We start from the raw sequence: 18,968 nt of genomic DNA on the forward strand, positions 1-18,968 counted from the left end.
AACAGGGACATTATCTGATATTTGGGTACAAAAACCCTTCAAACTAGGGATGGGAACATGGCAGACCTGACAGAGAAGTTGGATAATTTTTAAGGTAAATTTGTAGAAAGTTATGTAAATGTTTAAAATGAGGCAATTATTAATTACAGGAAAAATAAAATTATGCAAAAGAAAATCATGTTACATTTGCCCTAGAGTATACCATATTTATACAGTCATAATTAAATAACAGCTAATATGTTTACTAAATATGATGATGTAACTATATAACAGAAGGCAAAGTATGTGTGTTAGAGAGCTAAATCATCATGTAACATTACTAAGAAGACAATAATGTCTAAAATTGTTACATCAAGCAACATAATAGCCATACTATTTAGATACACTAAGATAAATAACAGAAGAAACAACTTTTGAAGTCAAAGTGATTGCCTCTGGGAGGGAAGGAAAGTTCAGGCAGGTACTACTATTTTTTATCATAAAGCCTTTAGAACTTACTATTTTATTTTTTAAAACTGTGTACACATGTTACTTTGACACATTTTATAGATATATAAAAGGAAATAAGGCCACCATTGTCTGATTTGTTTTTAGACAAGATATTTATTTTGAAGTTCCAAATGACATTAGCAGAATTGTGACTTTTATGTTTACCAAATGGTGCATGGGATAAAAAGGGGTTCTAAAACACTTTACTAGATCATCCGAACCCTACAACAGACACTCATGCATCAAAATTCTTGTAAAAGGAGCACTTCCTTACTCCTTCCACCCTCCCCTCAAAATACCCATGTTCACAAAGAACAAAACTTTACAGCTTAACCAACAAAAAAAGTGTCATACAATAATTCTAAGGCAATGTTTCTATGAAGACAGGAGAGGTAGCAGGCTGAACCACATTCACTGACCCTATCTCTCAGCTGCTCTTCCTCAGCAGTCAGGTTTTTCCTGTGTGCCCCACTTCATTATTTTCATCATCCTTACCTCTCTGTTTACTGGACATTCCCCTTGATCTAATACCAAACTTAGCCAGTCTAACTGTAACTCAGATGATAATCTGACCACTTCCTGGTAAGAACAGATGGTTAATGTTGTCACAGTGATTAATAAATACAAATATGCATTAATTTAACAATGAATTACATTTCATCCCATCCAGGCATGAAGAAGTTAAAACCTGGACTCACTGACCCTGTGTTAAAATTTAGTGCTAAACATAAGCAACAACACTGGGGCGTTGTTATTTTATCAAGACACCTGAACATAGCAAAATTAATTTTGTTCATTTTTATTAACAGGACATACTAACCGAATATTACTTAATAAAATCAAGTTTACAAAGAAACTCACTAGCCAATAAACAAATGATATTCATTTGACTCTTCTCTTGGTTGAATGATTTTCTATTAATTAGTAGTACACAGCTATTTTTATCAATTTATGCTTAAACTGCCTTATGATTTCAATGACATTTCTTAGCTTTTACTTATTGAATAATTTCTTCAACTGGGAATATTTTCATAATTCAAAATGGTTCCTGAAAATTAATGCATCCTTCAATGCCTTCTACTTAAGCTGGCTGCATTTAAAATGCAACATGATTCTTTGAAAGGTGACTATGACATTTGAGCATAAAGCCTATAAGAAAAAGAAATGTCTTCCCTCCCCCCATGCTTCACAGAGACCATATGAATGTTCCATACTCTTCATATTTAGCAACAGGAGTTCCTTAGAGATCAAACAGCAGAAAATAGGAGGAACTTAGGCCATCAATGCACTTGTAAAACAGATAAAACTCCAAATGTATTTTAAGATTCTATCTTCTCCACAGATGAGAAAGTGCTGAAAGGGCTCTTCAACTTTTCTTTACTGACATCCTCTCTGTGCCCCAATTAGAAAAAGAGTTGCAGGATGGTAGTCCTCCTTAAACAGCACAGACTCAATCTGGAAAGACTGGCGAAACCCCTCTCCCCCAACAATGTATCCCAGAAAATAAACTGCCAAGTGCAAGAGGGACAATTTTCAGAATAAATAACATTCTAAAGGACTGACAAAACAAAGACTATTTTTAGACAAAGAACACACCAAATACTCCAAAATTTCAGGATAACCATACATCAAGTACTTCGTGCAAGTAATATTTTTACCAGTTAAAAGTCATTATGAAATACACATTCTTTTAACTGAATTTCATATGTTATATAAAACTTGAAAAGTGTGGCACATTTCTACTATTAACCATTACATTGCTTTTTGTTTTTTTAAAAAAGTATATATTAATCAAAAGTATACATTACCCAGGCCTTTTGATTTAAAATATAACTGAAGGAAAATATAAACTCTGAATAAACAGGCATTCTTCTACACAAACATGAGTTATTTCAGTAAAAAAAAAAAACAACAACAACAATAATAAAGCAATTTCAATGTAATCAAGCCACCTCTGATTAATACATACATTTTCATGCATGTGGAAAAATTATTTTTAACTAGAACTTTAAGAATAAGTTCCATAGCAAACAAGTTACAGCATTTATTCAATAAGGAATATTAAAATAATTCCAGTTAGTAAAAAATAAAATAACTTCAACCATATACATATTATAATTTATCATGTACATACTCCAAAATCCCCATAATTTAATTAGGAAATTTACAGAACATCTTTTTAAAGTATGTCTTAGGAAAACCAACCAAAACAATTGGTGCATTAACTAAAGAGAATGTGCATACACATTGCCATTTGACCTATATGCAAAAGTGGAATGAAATACATAGGAAATTAAGGTTACTGCTTTCAAAAATTTCTGGAATATTAGTACTTAAGTCAAAACACTTACCTGCAAAATAAAAACAGCCTGAGGTATTTCCAAAGCTGAAGTAATTTTCTGAATGTTAAATATCACAAGAATGAAAACAGTCTCCATTAAGCATTTACATGTGGTTTACAGTTGAGGCAGAAGATGAAGCTCTGCCAAGCAGTTTTCCCATTATCACCTGAATTCTTTCTTCCCTTACAAAGCATAAGCTTCAAGGGAAATGATTACATATAAAAACATTCCAAGTGAGTTGGGGTTCCTGACTGCAACATTTAACCAAATGGAAAGAGGAATTTTTTAATTCTCCTAAGCAGGACCTACCCAACCACTGCAGACAGGAGCATTAATTCTTATGCTAGATAAGGTAAGCATGTCCTTTGAAATCAAAGCTAAGCTTGACAAATAACTGTACTGGATAAACTGGATACATGAACCACCTCAACAAAGATGGTATTTTAAGCATTTATACACATGAAAACGATGAAGTATATTATTTAGATATGGTCTTTCTTCATCTTTCTCTGAATCCTGAAAGGTTAGCAAGTCGTTATACTCATACACCTTGTAATCCCTTTCTCCACAAAATACATACACATATATAGCATCATATGTCAATATAATATCATCAACACAGCATAAAGATTTAAGCAGTAGACACAAGTCACATGAAAGAGGCTCTATGCATCATGTGGCCTGTCCCAATAAAAAGCAAACATTAGAATGCCATTTCAGCAATTACAGTGTTGATATGATCAATATAGCTAATTTTTTTATACCCGTCATATATTTTCAGAAGTCATCCATAGGGAAGAAGCAAACAACAAAGACTGCTTTTTTTTTTAGAAAAGTTATGTGCCAACTTCAAAATGACATACTAACCAGACATCAGCATTCGAAAGCTAGGTTGAATAGGACTGGCCTTGATGCACATGCAGATGATTTGCTTTCATAATATAAAATTAAATGGTAATGTCAGCTGTATTACTACTGTTTCTATATTTATGATTAATTACTAGCAGTACAACTCCCAGAAGGAAGGAGATGGATCCAACAGCGATGTAAGCAATCCCCAAAAATGGATTTTTTCCTCCCATCCACGAAATAGTGCTCAAGATCATCCGTTTTCGTCCATCAAAATAATGTACAGGGTAATCTGAAGAGGGTATAGGAAGATTTTTCCATCTCTGGTTACTTGATGTTTAAAATATAATTTTAAAAGTTGCCATTTAATTGTTGGTAATTCATTTGTGTAATTCTAGGATATACAAGTACCTTACTCCTATGTTCTAAATCACACACACACACAAAATATTATCTTGAAAGACTGATTTAGCAAATTAAATGTCAGTAGTAAAAGCCAAAATATTTTACCAAAACAAACAAAATGTAAAGGTTACGCAGTTTCTCAGGTGCTTTTGGTCTCATTACATGGAAGGGGCAAAAGGCCTCAAAGGAATGCAACGTGAAAAAAATAGTTCAAGTGAACAATGAAGCCCACACAAGGAGACTGACAGACCAGGAGAAAATGGAAAAAATCAGGGACTAGAAGTCTCTGTGAGCTCAAAGAACATGTAGCAAGAGTGTAGTTATGAGACTATGAAAAGGCTCTGAGCAAAAGGTCAAAAAGCATAACAAAGTTTTAACTTGCTGATTTAGAGCAATGGCAAAACTCACTCTGTGACACAGCTGATAGCTAACAGTGGAAGTGAAGGGTGGGCTGTTAAGGAGATTTAGGAAATAGGGCACCAGTATACTAGATGAATTATCTACATGGACCAGTTGTAGAATTTTGCAAGAGGTAAGGTAGCGAAGAAGCCAGAACCAAGTCTCCATGCAAAAAGTTTACAACTTTTTCAAAAGCATCTTTTGAATCTAGGGTTAGGCCCTATCTGTTTCTCTAGTTTCTTCAACTCTCCATCCCCACAGATGGGTCCCTATGGGTCCCTAACTCCCAATGGCAGGTTCGGTTCTGCTAACTTCTTAAATCAACCCTAAACTAAGGCAGGAATGATTTTGAGACCTCTAGCTAACCCAACATTCTGTGGGATACAGTATCAAATTGCCCATGCTAGTCTCTCTCTAGCATCCCAACCCTAAAGAAACAGGCTTCTGCCTTCATTCTAGAAGTCTTCAGTTCCCACCGTATGCCCAATTTTGAAAATTAATCCTTGACGTTTTGCAGGTCCAAATTCCTGTCTTATCAAGTCTTCTCAATCTGCCATATATCATGCATTCCTTTAGATAGTTCTTTCAAAGTTGGGACCCTGCTGCGGAATTCCTGTGTGGCAATTATCTATCAACTAAGAATTCCTCAGTGCTTCACAGACTTCCCTTCATTGTGCCCTAGGCTACAGGTTGCTAAATGTGCCCTTACTCTAGTCTAGAGATTTTCTGGATGCTAATTTTAACAGAGCTGCTCTCTAGTTTGACTATCTCCTCAGGATAATGTTCTGGAAATCAGCACTTGAACTGGGTCTGTCTGTCCAAAACTGCTCCAATGTGGATTTAGTTTCAAAAACTTGGTCACTTTTAGCTTGCCATAGCAGGCCATATTTACTTGTGTATTCAGGTGCAATAGCAAGAGACTAGAATCCAAAAAAAACTATTTTGAAATTGGGTCTATTAATTTAACCATTTACTAATCCATTTTAAAACCAAAACCCACTTGGATTATGACTCATTTGGATTATGAAAATAAAAAATGCAAAGATCAGCAAACATTTAAGATTCTAGCATTGGGAGATCTCTTCACTCACAGTGTATGTAAAATATAGGCTCCAGATTAAAAGATGTAAAGACTTTGGTTAGAATAAAAGAAATTACTATTTCCCTCCTAATAAAGACTGCATCTATGCAGATATGGGTTGGTGTAACTGAGTGAACTAGCGGAGATGTAGCCTATGTTGGTAGCTGAAAGTAAAATTATGGCCTTTGGAGTCAACAGCCTGGTTATGAACCCCAACTCATTGTTATTACCTGTGTAAAGTCAGGTAAGTTACTTAAGTGCTCGATATTCCTGTGTTCTGGTCTATAATAGGGAGATATGCTGCTGCCTGAATTAAATAATGAGCAGAAAACACTCAGCACAGTGTTAACACATAGAGTGGAATAAATGTTATTTATCAGCACTGAATGTGAACTTATTAATGTGGAACAAAACAGCTAATAATAAAATGTTTTGAGTTTTGATACTACCAATAGATCAAAATTATGAACAATTACATTGATACAAATTAACACATCCATTGATTTTTAATATCTAAAAATATATATATTAAAACATCCCAGTACCACTCAACTCCCAATTTTAGGTATTCTCATTGGCCTTTACATTAGGCCCAATTACAATCTCCCTTTTAAAAATACCTAGCTTGTTAATAAATCAATCACCTACATTTTAAGTAATTTACCAAACAATATGCTTCAAACCCCAGTACCAAGTATATGCAAATTGAAAACATTACTAGAAGATATAAATTTTAAAATACATTCTCGCATATACCACACATACTTTTGTAAAAATGCAGATCCCAAAACTAAAGCCCAAGGTAACATGCCACATAATACATATAAGGTTGGAGTAGACTCCTTTCAAGCTCTATGAATCTGTATACCCAGCCAAAAAAGGATACTGTATGTGATATTCAAAGAGTATCGTCCAGCTGGTAATGTTGGGTGTAAATCACTTTTCCTTTCTATAAGACGATACAACTTGCGAAAAGTAGGTAATGCCGCAGTACGCATCCAAACAATAAAATCCTCATTTATGAATCCATTATTATCTGGGTCAGAATCCAGCATGTAAACTGGTTTAAGCCAGTTTACAGGCTTTGTTGTACCTTAAAAGGAGTGGGGAAGGGATGAGGAGACAAAATATTACATTGTGAAATTAAAGTGGCAGAGAAACAAATAAATTTGGATAATAAATAGGGGTTTATTCAAAAGAAGCTTTGCTGCAATTCTAAAATATTATAGCTGAAATGCTTATAAGACACCACAGAAACTGAATTCATAATTAAAAGTATACATTTCCTTTAGAATTTTAGTACATTAGAACATTTACCTAACTTGGTATGAAGGTGAGGAAAGAAAAATTGTGTTTTTCAAAGCATAAACTTTAAGATTCTGAAGACAGAAAATTTTAAATACTTCATTAAAACTCCTAGTTTAATTTTTTAAGGGATATTAGTAATGTTTTACCTTTAAATCGTTCTTCCAGGTTGTCTCCTCCAGGGGGATTTCTGAATTTCACATTTTTATCTGTCCACCAAGCAATACCTTTCTTTTTCAAAGCGATAGGTACAGGATAAGAATCATTGCCAATAAGAAACAATTCTAATGTATCTAAACACAAGAAAAGGAAGACATTACTAAATATCTCTTGAAAACTCATAGCATCTGCTTAATTCTGTGAGAAATAAGGACCTGATATTTGCTTCCAAAAGTGGTTGTGACAGAGTAGGCATATGATTCACATTTGTTCTTTATTCCTATGTGGATTAACTATGGTAACTTTATAACGCTAGATGGACTTCTCTTCCCTTAACAGAGTTCTAATTCACTTACCCATAGGCTAGCTGACATGCACTAAGATCAAATGTTTTAACATAAACCCAACTATAATTGCAAGGTAAATCTACCTTTCCTTCCTTCCTTCCAATAATGCATCCCTAATTGCTTCTTGCTTATCCATTTATCCGTCTGCGCTGTCTAATACAACAGCCACTAGGCACACAGGGCTACTGAGTCTTTTGAAATGTGGTTGGTCCAAATGAGTATGTTCTGTAAGTGTACAATACACATCAGATATCAAAGACTTAGTATAAAAAATTAGAATATGAAGTATCTCAACTTTTATATAGCATTACATGCTGAAGTAATAGTATCTTGGATATATTGTATTACATAAAATGTATTACTAAAATTAATTTCACTTGTTTCTTTTCACAGTTTCAAATAGGACTATTAGAAAATTTAAAATTACCAGGCCAGGCGCAGTGGATCACGCCTGTAATCCCAGCATATTGGAAGGCCAAGGTGGGTGGATCACAAGGTCAGGAGTACAAGACCAGTCTGACCAATATGGTGAAATCCCATCTCTACTAAAAATACAAAAAATATAGCCAGGTGTGGTAGCACGCGCCTGTAATCCCAGCTACTGGGGAGGTTGAGGCAAGAGAAATGCTTGAACCCAGGAAGCAGAGGTTGCAGTGAGCAAGATCACGCCACTGCACTCTAGCCTGGGCGACAGAACGAGACTCTGTCTCAAAAAAAGAAAAAGAAAAAAAAAAAGAAAGAAAGAAAATGTAAAATTACCTACAAGACTTGTATTTACAGCTCACATTATCTTTCTATCAGATAGTGCTGCTCTAAATGATCAATTATAGCTCCTTTTCAACGACAAAAATAAAGTGAGTGGGAAGGTCAGCCTGACTTTTATTTTAAGTTATATGAAATACGAAGATTAGCAGAATGTTTCTGCTTCTTTCTTCTCAGAGACAGAAATCCATTCTAAAATGTAAGTATGCTCAAAAGAAAATCACAAAGCATTATAATACCCCATTCAATACTCGATTTAGTCTTAAATGTTGGAGTTTCTCAATTTCATTCATGTTTACTAATCAAATCTGTAATGAAATTATGCAAATTGTCCTAATTATATATGTCTGTATTTGTATCTATATCATACCATTAAACATGCTGTTGGCAATAGCTCCACAAGGAGCAATTGGTTTGTCTTCATTTCTTCGATAAGGCTCACATTCCTTACTGGGGTTCTGGTTTTTAGAAGGAAAAGAAAAGAGAAATTATTATCCAGGCCTTTGGGAGAACTATGAGCTATCCCTAAATTATGAGCTATCCCTAAATTACTGATTAAGAATTCAACACCTATATTTTCCTCACTTGTAATACATAGGTCTGTAATGTAAGTAGGCTATAAATAACACCACATTTAAATATTCAAAATGTATTCTGAACATTACTGTCTTACCTTTGTAACATAACCTTTACTTGCATATGTTTTGTCATATATGCATATATCAAATAAACATCCTTTTGATTTTCTGATCACAGAAACATTACCGCAAAGGGTTTTCTGCCCAAGAAAAATTAAGAAATGATCTATTGCCAATCCAGTTGTGATACAAGAAAATCTTAAACTGGAACTAAAGACGCTAGAGGTTCTAGTTCCTTGGGCAATTCCTTTAATTTAACTGGGCTTCACAAAATAAACACGTCCAACTATACAATCTCAAATTTTGTGATTTGGGGTTAAATCCTATATCTAAGAAAGGAAGGAAGGAGTTTAGTGCAGATTCCTAGAATATATCAATCTTTAAACTGTGCATCCAGGTACAAGAAAAACAAAAATGCTGACAAGGCAGAACATTTGCCTGTGGTCCAGATTTGGTTTTGACTTAGTCCCTACTGAGGATCTTAAAGAGGTGTGGCAGTTATGGGATTCAACTAGAAATTGTATCAAGTCTGAGGTTAGGTGTATGTCTGAGCTGGGACCCTCCCGCCACATTAAGCTATGTCTCAAAACACATAAACATACCAAGATAATCTCAATTAGAAATTAAGAAGACCCTAATTAGACCTCTTAGGATTATTTCATTACCAGCTAACCTTGACTTGTATCTATATTCTCCATGTCTAGACTGGAAAAAAGCACTTGTGTGAATGGAAAAGATAAGAGAAGGCTAAGGAAGCCTGTGGCAGGTATCTCATAAAGTCTCTTCAATATTTGACTTCTCAGCTATTTGGTCCCTACACCATCTGTATTGATAAAGCTATTAACATTAGGGCAAATATATCTGCTAGCCACTAAATTCTTAAGGAAGTTTTAAAAGAAAGGAAAATATTATTTACTACCTATGTGTCAGGTACTAAACTAAGCAATGCTAGGTACTTTGCATTAACTGGCTTACAAAAGCTATTTGACGAGGGTTGGGCACGGTGGCTCACGCCTCTAATTTCAGCACTTTGGGAAGCCAAGGCGGGAGGATCCCTTGAGTCCAGGTGTTCAAGATAAGCCTGGGCAACATGGGGAAACCCCATCTCTACAAAAATACAAAAAATTAGCCAGGCATGGTGGCGTGCGCCTTTAGTCCCAACTACTTGAGAGGCTGAGGTGGGTGGTTTGCTTGAGTCCAGGAAGCAAAGGTTGCAGTGGGTGGAGGTCATGCCACTGCACTCCAGTCTGGGTGACAAAGTCAACCCTGTCTCAAAAAAAAAACAAAAACAAGCCGGGCACAGTGGCTCACGCCTGTAATCTCAGCACTTTGGGAGGCCGAGGTTGGTGGATCACGAGGTCAGGAGTTCAAGACCAGCCTGGACAATATGGTGAAACCACATCTCTACTAAAAATACAAAAATTAGCCGGGCGTGGTGGCGCACGCATGTAATCCCAGCTACTCAGGAGGCTGAGGCAGAGAATTGCTTGAACCCAGGAGGCAGGGGTTGCAGTGAGCTGAGATCACACCACTGCATTCCAGCCCGGGTGACAGAGTGGTGAGACTCCATCTCAAAAAAAAAAAAAAAAAAAAAAAAAAAACAAAGCTATTTGATGAATGAGTACCTAATATGTAGCATGTACCATACTAGGTGCTAAAAACAGAAAAATGAAAAGAATACGATCCCTATTTTTAAGCAACTCAAAATGTAACAGAGGAAGCAGACCCTTACAAACCAACTGTCATAAGAAATAAGAGCCAGGATGAAGAGACCACCACATGCCACTAAAGAACTTATTTCTGTGAAGGTAATGGTGAATGTAGCTAGAGCATGCCAAGAGGGAGGATGATATGTGATGAGATAAGAGGATTACGCATAGCTCAGATCATCCTGAGATTTTACTACAAGTGCTAATATGACCACTAAAAGATTTTAGGTAGTGAAGTGATATTTATACTTTTTAAAAACATCTCTATAGCTGCTATGAAAATGGCCTGGAAAGGAGCAGGCTTGGATGATGTGAGACACAATTTGTTTATCAAAGCAAAAAGTGGTAGTGACTTGGAACAAAAAAATAAATAAAACATGTAAAGAAGCACATTTTTGCATGGAAGGACACTTAGAAAAACAGCAGGCCTTGAGATGAGAAGACCTCCAGGGAAGAGTAAAAATGGCATTCTAAATAAATGAAATGCTAAATGGCAAGACGAGCAGATGACTTGTGTCACAATGCATGGTTAGGGAGCAGCAAACAAGGCCCAGGGCAGCCAGGCCTTGTTTAATGTATTAAAGATAGTATATAAGATAATGAGGCTGATGCCAGGTTGTAAAGGGCCTTACACATAATATCTGGCCCTTTACAGAAAAAATTGATCAATTCCTGGTCTGGCCTGAAATCTTTGCTTGCAGTTTATAAGAATCAGTTTCAGTTTTCTTTACGCTCAGTGAACAGAGCACATATGTAAATTAAATAATTGTAAACCAGCCACCATTTCTGGGGTTTTGGAACACACACAATCTATATTCCCAAAAAAACACATTCAAGGCCGGGCGCGGTGGCTCAAGCCTGTAATCCCAGCACTTTGGGAGGCCGAGACGGGCGGATCACGAGGTCAGGAGATCGAGACCATCCTGGCTAACACGGTGAAACCCTGTCTCTACTAAAAAATACAAAAAATTAGCCGGGCGTGGTGGCGGGCGCCTGTAGTCCCAGCTACTCGGGAGGCTGAGGCAGGAGAATGGCGTAAACCCGGGAGGCGGAGCTTGCAGTGAGCTGAGATCCGGCCAGTGCACTCCAGCCTGGGCAACAGAGCGAGACTCCTTCTCAAAAAAAAAAACAAAAACAAAAACAAAAAAAAACACATTCAGAAAGGTCTAGAAACTTGGTGTATCTCACAGTACATCATCTTCTCTGGATTTGAGTGCTAAAGATTGGCTCCTATGGAATAAACCCCACATAGATTCAGACTATCATAGGCCTAACCAGAACCCTGTGTATACCAAGGAATCTTTAAGTAGACTTGTATTGCTTAAAATCCCACACATCAGGAACTGATGATCAGCAATAAAACCAATCAGGGCAACCTAGAGCAGTTACAGTTTATGTTTAGGAGGCCCCTGCTGCTCACAACATAGTCCTAAATTGTATTCTAAGAGATTCGTCAATTCTAAGAAATCCTAAATTGCTCAGGGCCTCTGAATGTTTGTTGCATTGGCAACAGTAACATAAAATACTTAGGGCCGGGCGATGGCTCACCCATGTAATCCCAGCACTTTGGAAGGCCGAGGCGGGCGGATCACCTGAGGTCCAGAGTTTGAGACCAGCCTGGTCAGCATGGTGAAACCCCGTCCCTACTAAAAATACAAAAATTAGCCGGGTTTGGTGGTGCACACCTGTAATCCCAGATACTCGGGAGGCTGAGGCAGGAGAATCACTTGAACTCAGGAGGTGGAGGTTGCAGTGAGCCGAGGTCAGGCCACTGCACTCCAGTCTGGGCGACAGAGTGAGACTCTGTTTCAAAAAAAAAAAAAAAAGAAAAAATACTTAGGCACTAGCCACTACTATGGAAAACTAAAAAACTGAACCACAGTAAACAAACTAAGATCCCCTAGTCCACACAGATTTCCAAACCAGTCTGGGCGTCAATGCATTTGTGCAAATTTCAGGAAAAAATATTTTAACTAAAAATCTTTATGATACAGGCCAGGCACAGTGGCTCATGCCTGTAATCCCAGCACTGTGGGAGGCTGAGGTGGGCGGATCATGAGGTCAGGAGTTCAAGACCAGCCTGGCCAACATGTTAAAACCCTCTCTCTACTAAAAATACAAAAATTAGCTGGGCGTGGTGATATGCGCCTGTAATTCCAGCTACTCGGGAGGCTAAGGCAGAATTGCTTGAACCTGGGAGGTAGAGGTTGCAGTTAGCCGATACTGTGCCACTGTACTCCAGCCTGGGCGACAAAGTGAAACTCCATCTCAGGGGGAAAAAAAAATCCTCACTATACAAACTATAAATGACAACACTTTAATTTCATCCTAACAATTCTAACTGAACAGTTACCACATATTCTTATTTTACAGATATCATATTTTCATATTTATCATTTTACTTACAAGCAAAGCACTAGAATCTCCATTTAGTTGACTATCATCTCGAGATTTCACGTAACGACGATGGTTTTGATAGAAATTAGACAGTCCATAATACATAAACACATTGCCCTAGAGAAACAGAGAGGGAAAAATTTTCGTACAAAAACTATTCTGTATAAACTTATTTCATGTGTACATAAAAGCTACGTAATTTGGACTTTACTAGGTTACAATTTGTAATAGGTAGTGGGGTAAATTCCACCAGTACTTAGCAATCTAAAATGGCACAACTGTAAATAAGGTTAAAGAAAGTAGGTTACAAAATTCCACAAGTAAACTTTAAAACTATCCTTAAAGACATCAAAGAAGTACTATTTACATTAAAAAAGAATCTTCAAAGAATCTATTAGCCTACTCTGAGCTAGTTGCAATTTAAAATTTTCTCTAATTCAAACTGGTCTTCACCCAGTTAGCATCAACGTTTCACAGGGATAATGGTCAAACTTGTTTCTTTTTTTTAATCCCAGAGACTACAGACTTGCTATGCTGCCCAGGCTGGCCCTTAATTCCTGGGCCCAAGCTATTCTCCCACCTCTGTCCCTAGATGCTGGGAGGTATGCACTACAGGTTTGTAGCACCAGGTCCAGCTGAAACATTCATTTTTTTCTTGTCCAAGTGAATTCTGAACTTCAATTGGGATGTAATAAATTCCTCAAGAGGATACTATATGAGTTAATAAACTACTAATTAGTAGAGTCTCTATGATAATAAGCACTTTATAATAATCAAGAAAAGTACTTTAATATATTTAATAGAGCAAACTTTGAAATAACCTGGGAAAGAAGGATAACCTATAAACATTACAATTATTTAGAAGATGCTAAGAAGCCATTTAAATGATTATTTTTATAAGTAGCAAACATTAAGCTATTTTCTCATTTCTGGATGCTACTTCTATTTTCTATATTCTTATCCTTAATTAAAAGTAATTCAGTAATATTATAAGCATACATCATTTGATTTGCTATTTCCTTTTTTTTTTTTTTTTTTTTTTTTTTTTGAGACGGAGTCTCACGCTGTTGCCCAGGCTGGAGTGCAGTGGCGCGATCTCGGCTCACTGCAAGCTCCGCCTCCCAGGTTCCCGCCCTTCTCCTGCCTCAGCCTCCTGAGTAGCTGGGACTACAGGCGCCCGCCACCGCGCCCGGCTAATTTTTGTATTTTTAGTAGAGACGGGGTTTCACTGTGGTCTCGATCTCCTGACCTTGTGATCCGCCCGCCTCGGCCTCCCAAAGTGCTGGGATTACAGGCTTGAGCCACCGCGCCCGGCCTGATTTTCATATACACTATCAATTATTTAATGCTTGACTTTCGAATGTCAAACCATGCAAATTTTCCCATTCTATATAAAGAAAATGTTTACATGGAAACTTTCTTGTGGAAGAGGGGGAATATCAAAATTGCATCACAGAAATTGAGACAATGAATATTCTGTTTTAAAAGGAAGTATTACCTCAAGATTCGGTAAAGTAAATTCAATTTGCAAACTGAGAGATTCTTTGAATAAACACTGAGACAAAATAACCTACTTGAAGTTCCCTGAAAAGAGTTTACTCCAATTCAAAGTTTGAGCTTGTAAAGAAACACAGAATCCACAAGAGAATGAATCTGAGGTTGACTGCCTTTGCAAACAACAAGTTCGGAAGTATTTTTGGAATGGGAGAGAAAAATAATGGCGCTTCTGTATCACTACTAGTCTCTCATTTCTTCAATTGTGCCTGTTCTGACAAAAGCAGAACTTATTGCATCTTTATTGCCTGCCCATCACATTGAAAAATCATGGACTTATAAAGATGCTTTAAATGTATATTTTGTTTCTGCTGAAACAAAGTTAAATAATTACATTTGTCTTCTACAAAATTTGTTTTCATGTTTTATTCAAAGACAGCACTATCCTGTCCTTTATCTCAGTGCAAGAGCATCTATAACCACTAGATGGCAACCAACTATTAGGGACTATTAAAGTCATCAATACCTTTAGAAAATCTTAAGTGCAGAAAATCTAAAAAGTTGGCATGTATTAATGCAGTTTTGCTCCCTTAAGAATAATTATTTTAAGCTCAACTTTCAGGCACAGGAGAATACAAAGTGGTCTTTACATGCCTATCTGAATCTTTATGTCCGTTAGCATGTGCTCAGAATGGCAGTGTAAATGCAAACAGATGGATTTCTAACTACTTATAAAAAACATAAATGATCAGTAAGGTTTTAATAAGTGTTTGCATTTTTTACAATGCTTCATATGTCTTAAAAATAATTCAATTAAGTGATGGGAGAATTATTATTTTCTAAAGTAAAGCTTGCTTTAGTATTGTAAGTATGCAAAATAATTTGAGCAATAATTTTAAAAATACAAGTATATATACCTTTATAAAAAATTGATTTGTACAGTCATAAAATTATCTAGTGAAAGGATAAAATACAATGTCTTAAATTTTGTCTACAAAGAACTAAAATAAACCATTCAAATAAATGTATTTAATTACCAGACAGCAAAATCCAACAGCCAAACACATAAAACGATCTTCCTCAAAAGCCTATAAATTCCAGTAAATTAAAGTGACTCCTCTATAAAAGGAAAATACCTAGTAAAAGACATTTAGTACAATATCAGTATTTTTTAAAGCATGGCTTTTCTAGCACATTACTTGGAAACACAGACCTCAAATGACTTTTCTAGTGTGAAGTTAACGGTACAAATGCAAGGTGTCACATCCGGAGATAAACATTTATTGCAGGGACTGGAAGGCTCTGTTCCGGTATAATCAATCTGCAAGAGAAAAATATAACTAAGCACTTCCTTAGAGAAAGTGGATACCTAAAACACTCTGAAATAACTTGCTATTAAAAGGAAAATTAAGTCCAATGAAATGAACTAGAGCCCAGACAAAAACTGTTTTTAAGGTCATCTGTTTGACATTGTGAAGTGGTAAAAACTGGAAAGGGTCCTCTGTTGTTCTACTGGCTGATCTTTCCAAGTAAAGTCCTCTCTTCTTTTCATCAAAGAAATATATTTATGCATAAAATCATATACACAAAATTCAAAACTGCATGATAAAGACTTACATAGCTAAAACATCTAACTATTAAAATACTAGATTAACAGAGATCCTCTTAAATCTTACAATCTTAAATACTTTTCAGTCCAGCTTTCCATGATATACTTTTGAAAAAAATTAGGTTATCAAGAGCTACTGTTTTTTCAACACCTGGTGCTGAATTTGTCTTTGTTTTGGGTTCCCGGCAAGCAGCTTTATGCTTGGAATTTCCCAGGTGATAAAAGTATCTTTGTTATTCATAAGCCCCTTGATTCACACCAGGGTTTATGTTAACAAGATGGCTCAGGATAGCAGCTAGTCACCAGAAAGACTAATTGTGTGATGAGGGGCCTTTGGCCCAGTCCAACCTCTTAGGAGGAAAGTGGAGCTAAAAATTTAGTTCAATCAGTGTTCAATCAATCAAGTCTTCATCATGAAGTCCCAATAGAAACTCTAGACACTGAAGTGAAGAACAGTTTTCTGGTTGGTGAATCCACTAATGTGCTGGGAGGGAACTACGTTCTAAGTATACAGGGAGAGGGCATAAAAGCTCTGCATTCAGGACTCTTCGAGATCTTGCTATATGTGTCTTCTAGGATCCCCTCTGAATATATAGACAGTTGGTCAGAAATATGGGTGACCTGGAGATCCCTGAACTTGCAAATGGCTTCTGAATTCAGGGAAATCTTATGGCGAGGCAGTGAGAAGGGTCTTGGGAACCCCCTGGATTTGTAGCCAGTTGACAAGTATGAGTGGCCGGAGAACTTGACTTGCAGCTGGTGTCTGAAGCGGGGGCAGTCTTGTTGGGGACCATGCTCTTGAAACTTGTGGAGTCTGACACTAATTCAGGGTGGTTAGTTCCAGAATTGAACTGCAGTATACTGGTTGATGTCAGAAGATCTGGCCTGATAGCTAAATTGAAAGCTTTTTTTTTCCTGCCATAAAAATAGACTATTTTTTATAGTTTAAGGTTCACAGCAAAACTGAACAAAGTACAGAGTTCCCATATACCCTCTGCCTCTGACACACACACAACTTCCCCCACTATCAACATCTCACATCACAGTGGTACATTCGCTACAATCGACGAACCTACATTGACACATTACCATCACCCAAAGCCCACAGTTCACATTAGGGTTCACACTTGGTGTATATTCTATGGGTTTTGACAAACGTATAATGTGTATCCACCATTGTGTTATCATATGGAATAGTCTCTCTGCCCTAAAAAACCTCTGTACTTGATTGATCCCTCTCTCTGCTAACCCCTGGAAAGGACTCATCTTTTTACTGTTTCCATAGCTTTGTATTTTCCAGAATATGAAATCATACCTTATGTACCCATTTCAGATTGGTTTCTTTCACTTATACTCATTTAAGATTTTATATGTCTTTTCATGGGTTCATAGTTCATTTATTTTTAGCAATAAATAATATCCACTGTCTGGATGTGCCACAGTTTATTGATTTGTTCACCTACTGAAGGACATCTTGGTTGCTTCCAAGTTATTGAAATTACGAATAAAGCTGTTAAACATCCATGTGCAAGTTTTTGTGTGGGCCTAAGTTTTCAACCCACTTGGGTAAATACAAGGTATGCAATTGCTGGGTCATGCAGTAGGAGTATGCTTACTTTTTTTTTTTTTTTTTTTTTTTTTTGAGACAGAGTCTCGCTCTGTCGCCAGGCAGAGTGCAGTGGCGCAATCTCGGCTCACTGCAACCTCTGCCTCCTGGGTTCAAGCGATTCTCCTGCCTCAGCCTCCAGAGTAGCCAAACTACAGGAGTGCACCACCATGCCCAGCTAATTTTTGTATTTTTTAGTAGAGGCGGGGTTTCACCATGCTGGCTAGGATGGTGTCTATCTCTTGACCTCATGATCCGCCCGCCTTGGCCTCCCAAAGTGCTGGGATTACAGGCATGAGCCACTGCGCCCAGCCAAGTATATTTACTTTTATAAGAAACTGCCAAACTGACTTCCAAAGGAGCTGTACCATTTTGCATTCCGTCGTAATACCTGTTGCTCCACATTCTCCCTTAGCATTTGGTGGTGTCGGTTTTGGATTTTCACCATCCTACTAGGTATGTGGTAATATGTCATTGTTGTTGCAATTTGTAATTCCCTATTGACATATGATGTTGAGCATTTTTATATGCTCACTTGCCACCTGAATGTTATGAACTTAATGTTTGTGTCCCCCTAAATGTCCTATGTTGAAGCTCTAACCCCCAGTATGATGGTATTTCGAGAAGGGACCTTTGGGAGGTAATCAGATTTAGGTGAGGTCATGAGGGTGGAGCTCCTATGATGGGATTAGTGTCCTTATAAGACGGGGAAAAAAGTCCACAGCTCTCTCAATCTCTATTATCTGAGGACAAAGAAAGAAGGCAGCCATCTACAACCCTGTAAAGAGACCTCACTAGGAGCTGAATCTACCAGTACCTTGACCTTGGACTTCCTAGCCTCCAGACCTACAAGATATAAACGTTGGTTGTTTAACCCACCCATTGGAAGGTATCACCCAGCTGATTAAGACACTGTAGTCCTCCTTGGTAAGGTGTAACATTTAGCTGCATTAAAAAATCATACATTTGCTTAACAAAACTTGGTTTTGTCAAATTCCAGTATAACCTCCTATAGAAACGGTTTCCATCAAAGCTTATTTGTTTACTGATGAAATTGTTTAGAGAAAATTTTCTTTCACTGAAAACTCTAAGAGCTAGTCATATAACTAAAACAAACTAAAAACACAGGTCTCCTAAATGAAGAGAAGCAAAGCCTATGTAATCTTTCACTAGACCTGTTGGACCACAACTTTGCACCTGGGGCCTTTTCATGCACAATATTCCATTTAAATACCAAGTTTTATGATGTTGGAGAGAGGAAAGAAAAGACCATTCAGAAAAACAAACTATATTTTAAAATCTCTGTACATTTTCTCCCTCTTAAGATTAATCTAAGCATTAAAAAAAAAAGTTGCCAGCTGGACTTATTCCCGTATT

At 37.0% G+C, this 18,968-nt stretch overlaps 3 protein-coding genes across 7 annotated transcripts in view; all 3 read right to left on the minus strand.

Moving 5' to 3' along the window:
• COL12A1 (collagen type XII alpha 1 chain) overlaps positions 1-18,968 on the minus strand; it is a 1,021,934-nt gene that overhangs the window by 174,672 nt on the left and 828,294 nt on the right. The gene's annotated exons all lie outside the window — the stretch shown is intronic.
• The window catches only part of LOC126952142 (cytochrome c oxidase subunit 7A2, mitochondrial), a 1,153,643-nt gene that overhangs the window by 14,118 nt on the left and 1,120,557 nt on the right, over positions 1-18,968 (minus strand). The window lies entirely within an intron of this gene.
• TMEM30A (transmembrane protein 30A) overlaps positions 584-18,968 on the minus strand; it is a 32,942-nt gene continuing 14,557 nt past the window's right edge. Inside the window, exons 2-7 of the mRNA XM_050786516.1 lie at positions 15,590-15,697; positions 12,892-12,999; positions 8,509-8,596; positions 7,020-7,163; positions 6,452-6,658; positions 584-3,972 (exon numbers count right to left, since the gene is read on the minus strand). Coding sequence (XP_050642473.1) covers positions 3,779-3,972; positions 6,452-6,658; positions 7,020-7,163; positions 8,509-8,596; positions 12,892-12,999; positions 15,590-15,697 — 849 coding nt within the window. The 3' untranslated portion in view covers positions 584-3,778. The remainder of the gene's footprint in view (positions 3,973-6,451; positions 6,659-7,019; positions 7,164-8,508; positions 8,597-12,891; positions 13,000-15,589; positions 15,698-18,968) is intronic.

This window comes from Macaca thibetana, chromosome 4 (genome assembly GCF_024542745.1).
Source record: "Macaca thibetana thibetana isolate TM-01 chromosome 4, ASM2454274v1, whole genome shotgun sequence".
NCBI lineage: Eukaryota > Metazoa > Chordata > Mammalia > Primates > Cercopithecidae > Macaca > Macaca thibetana.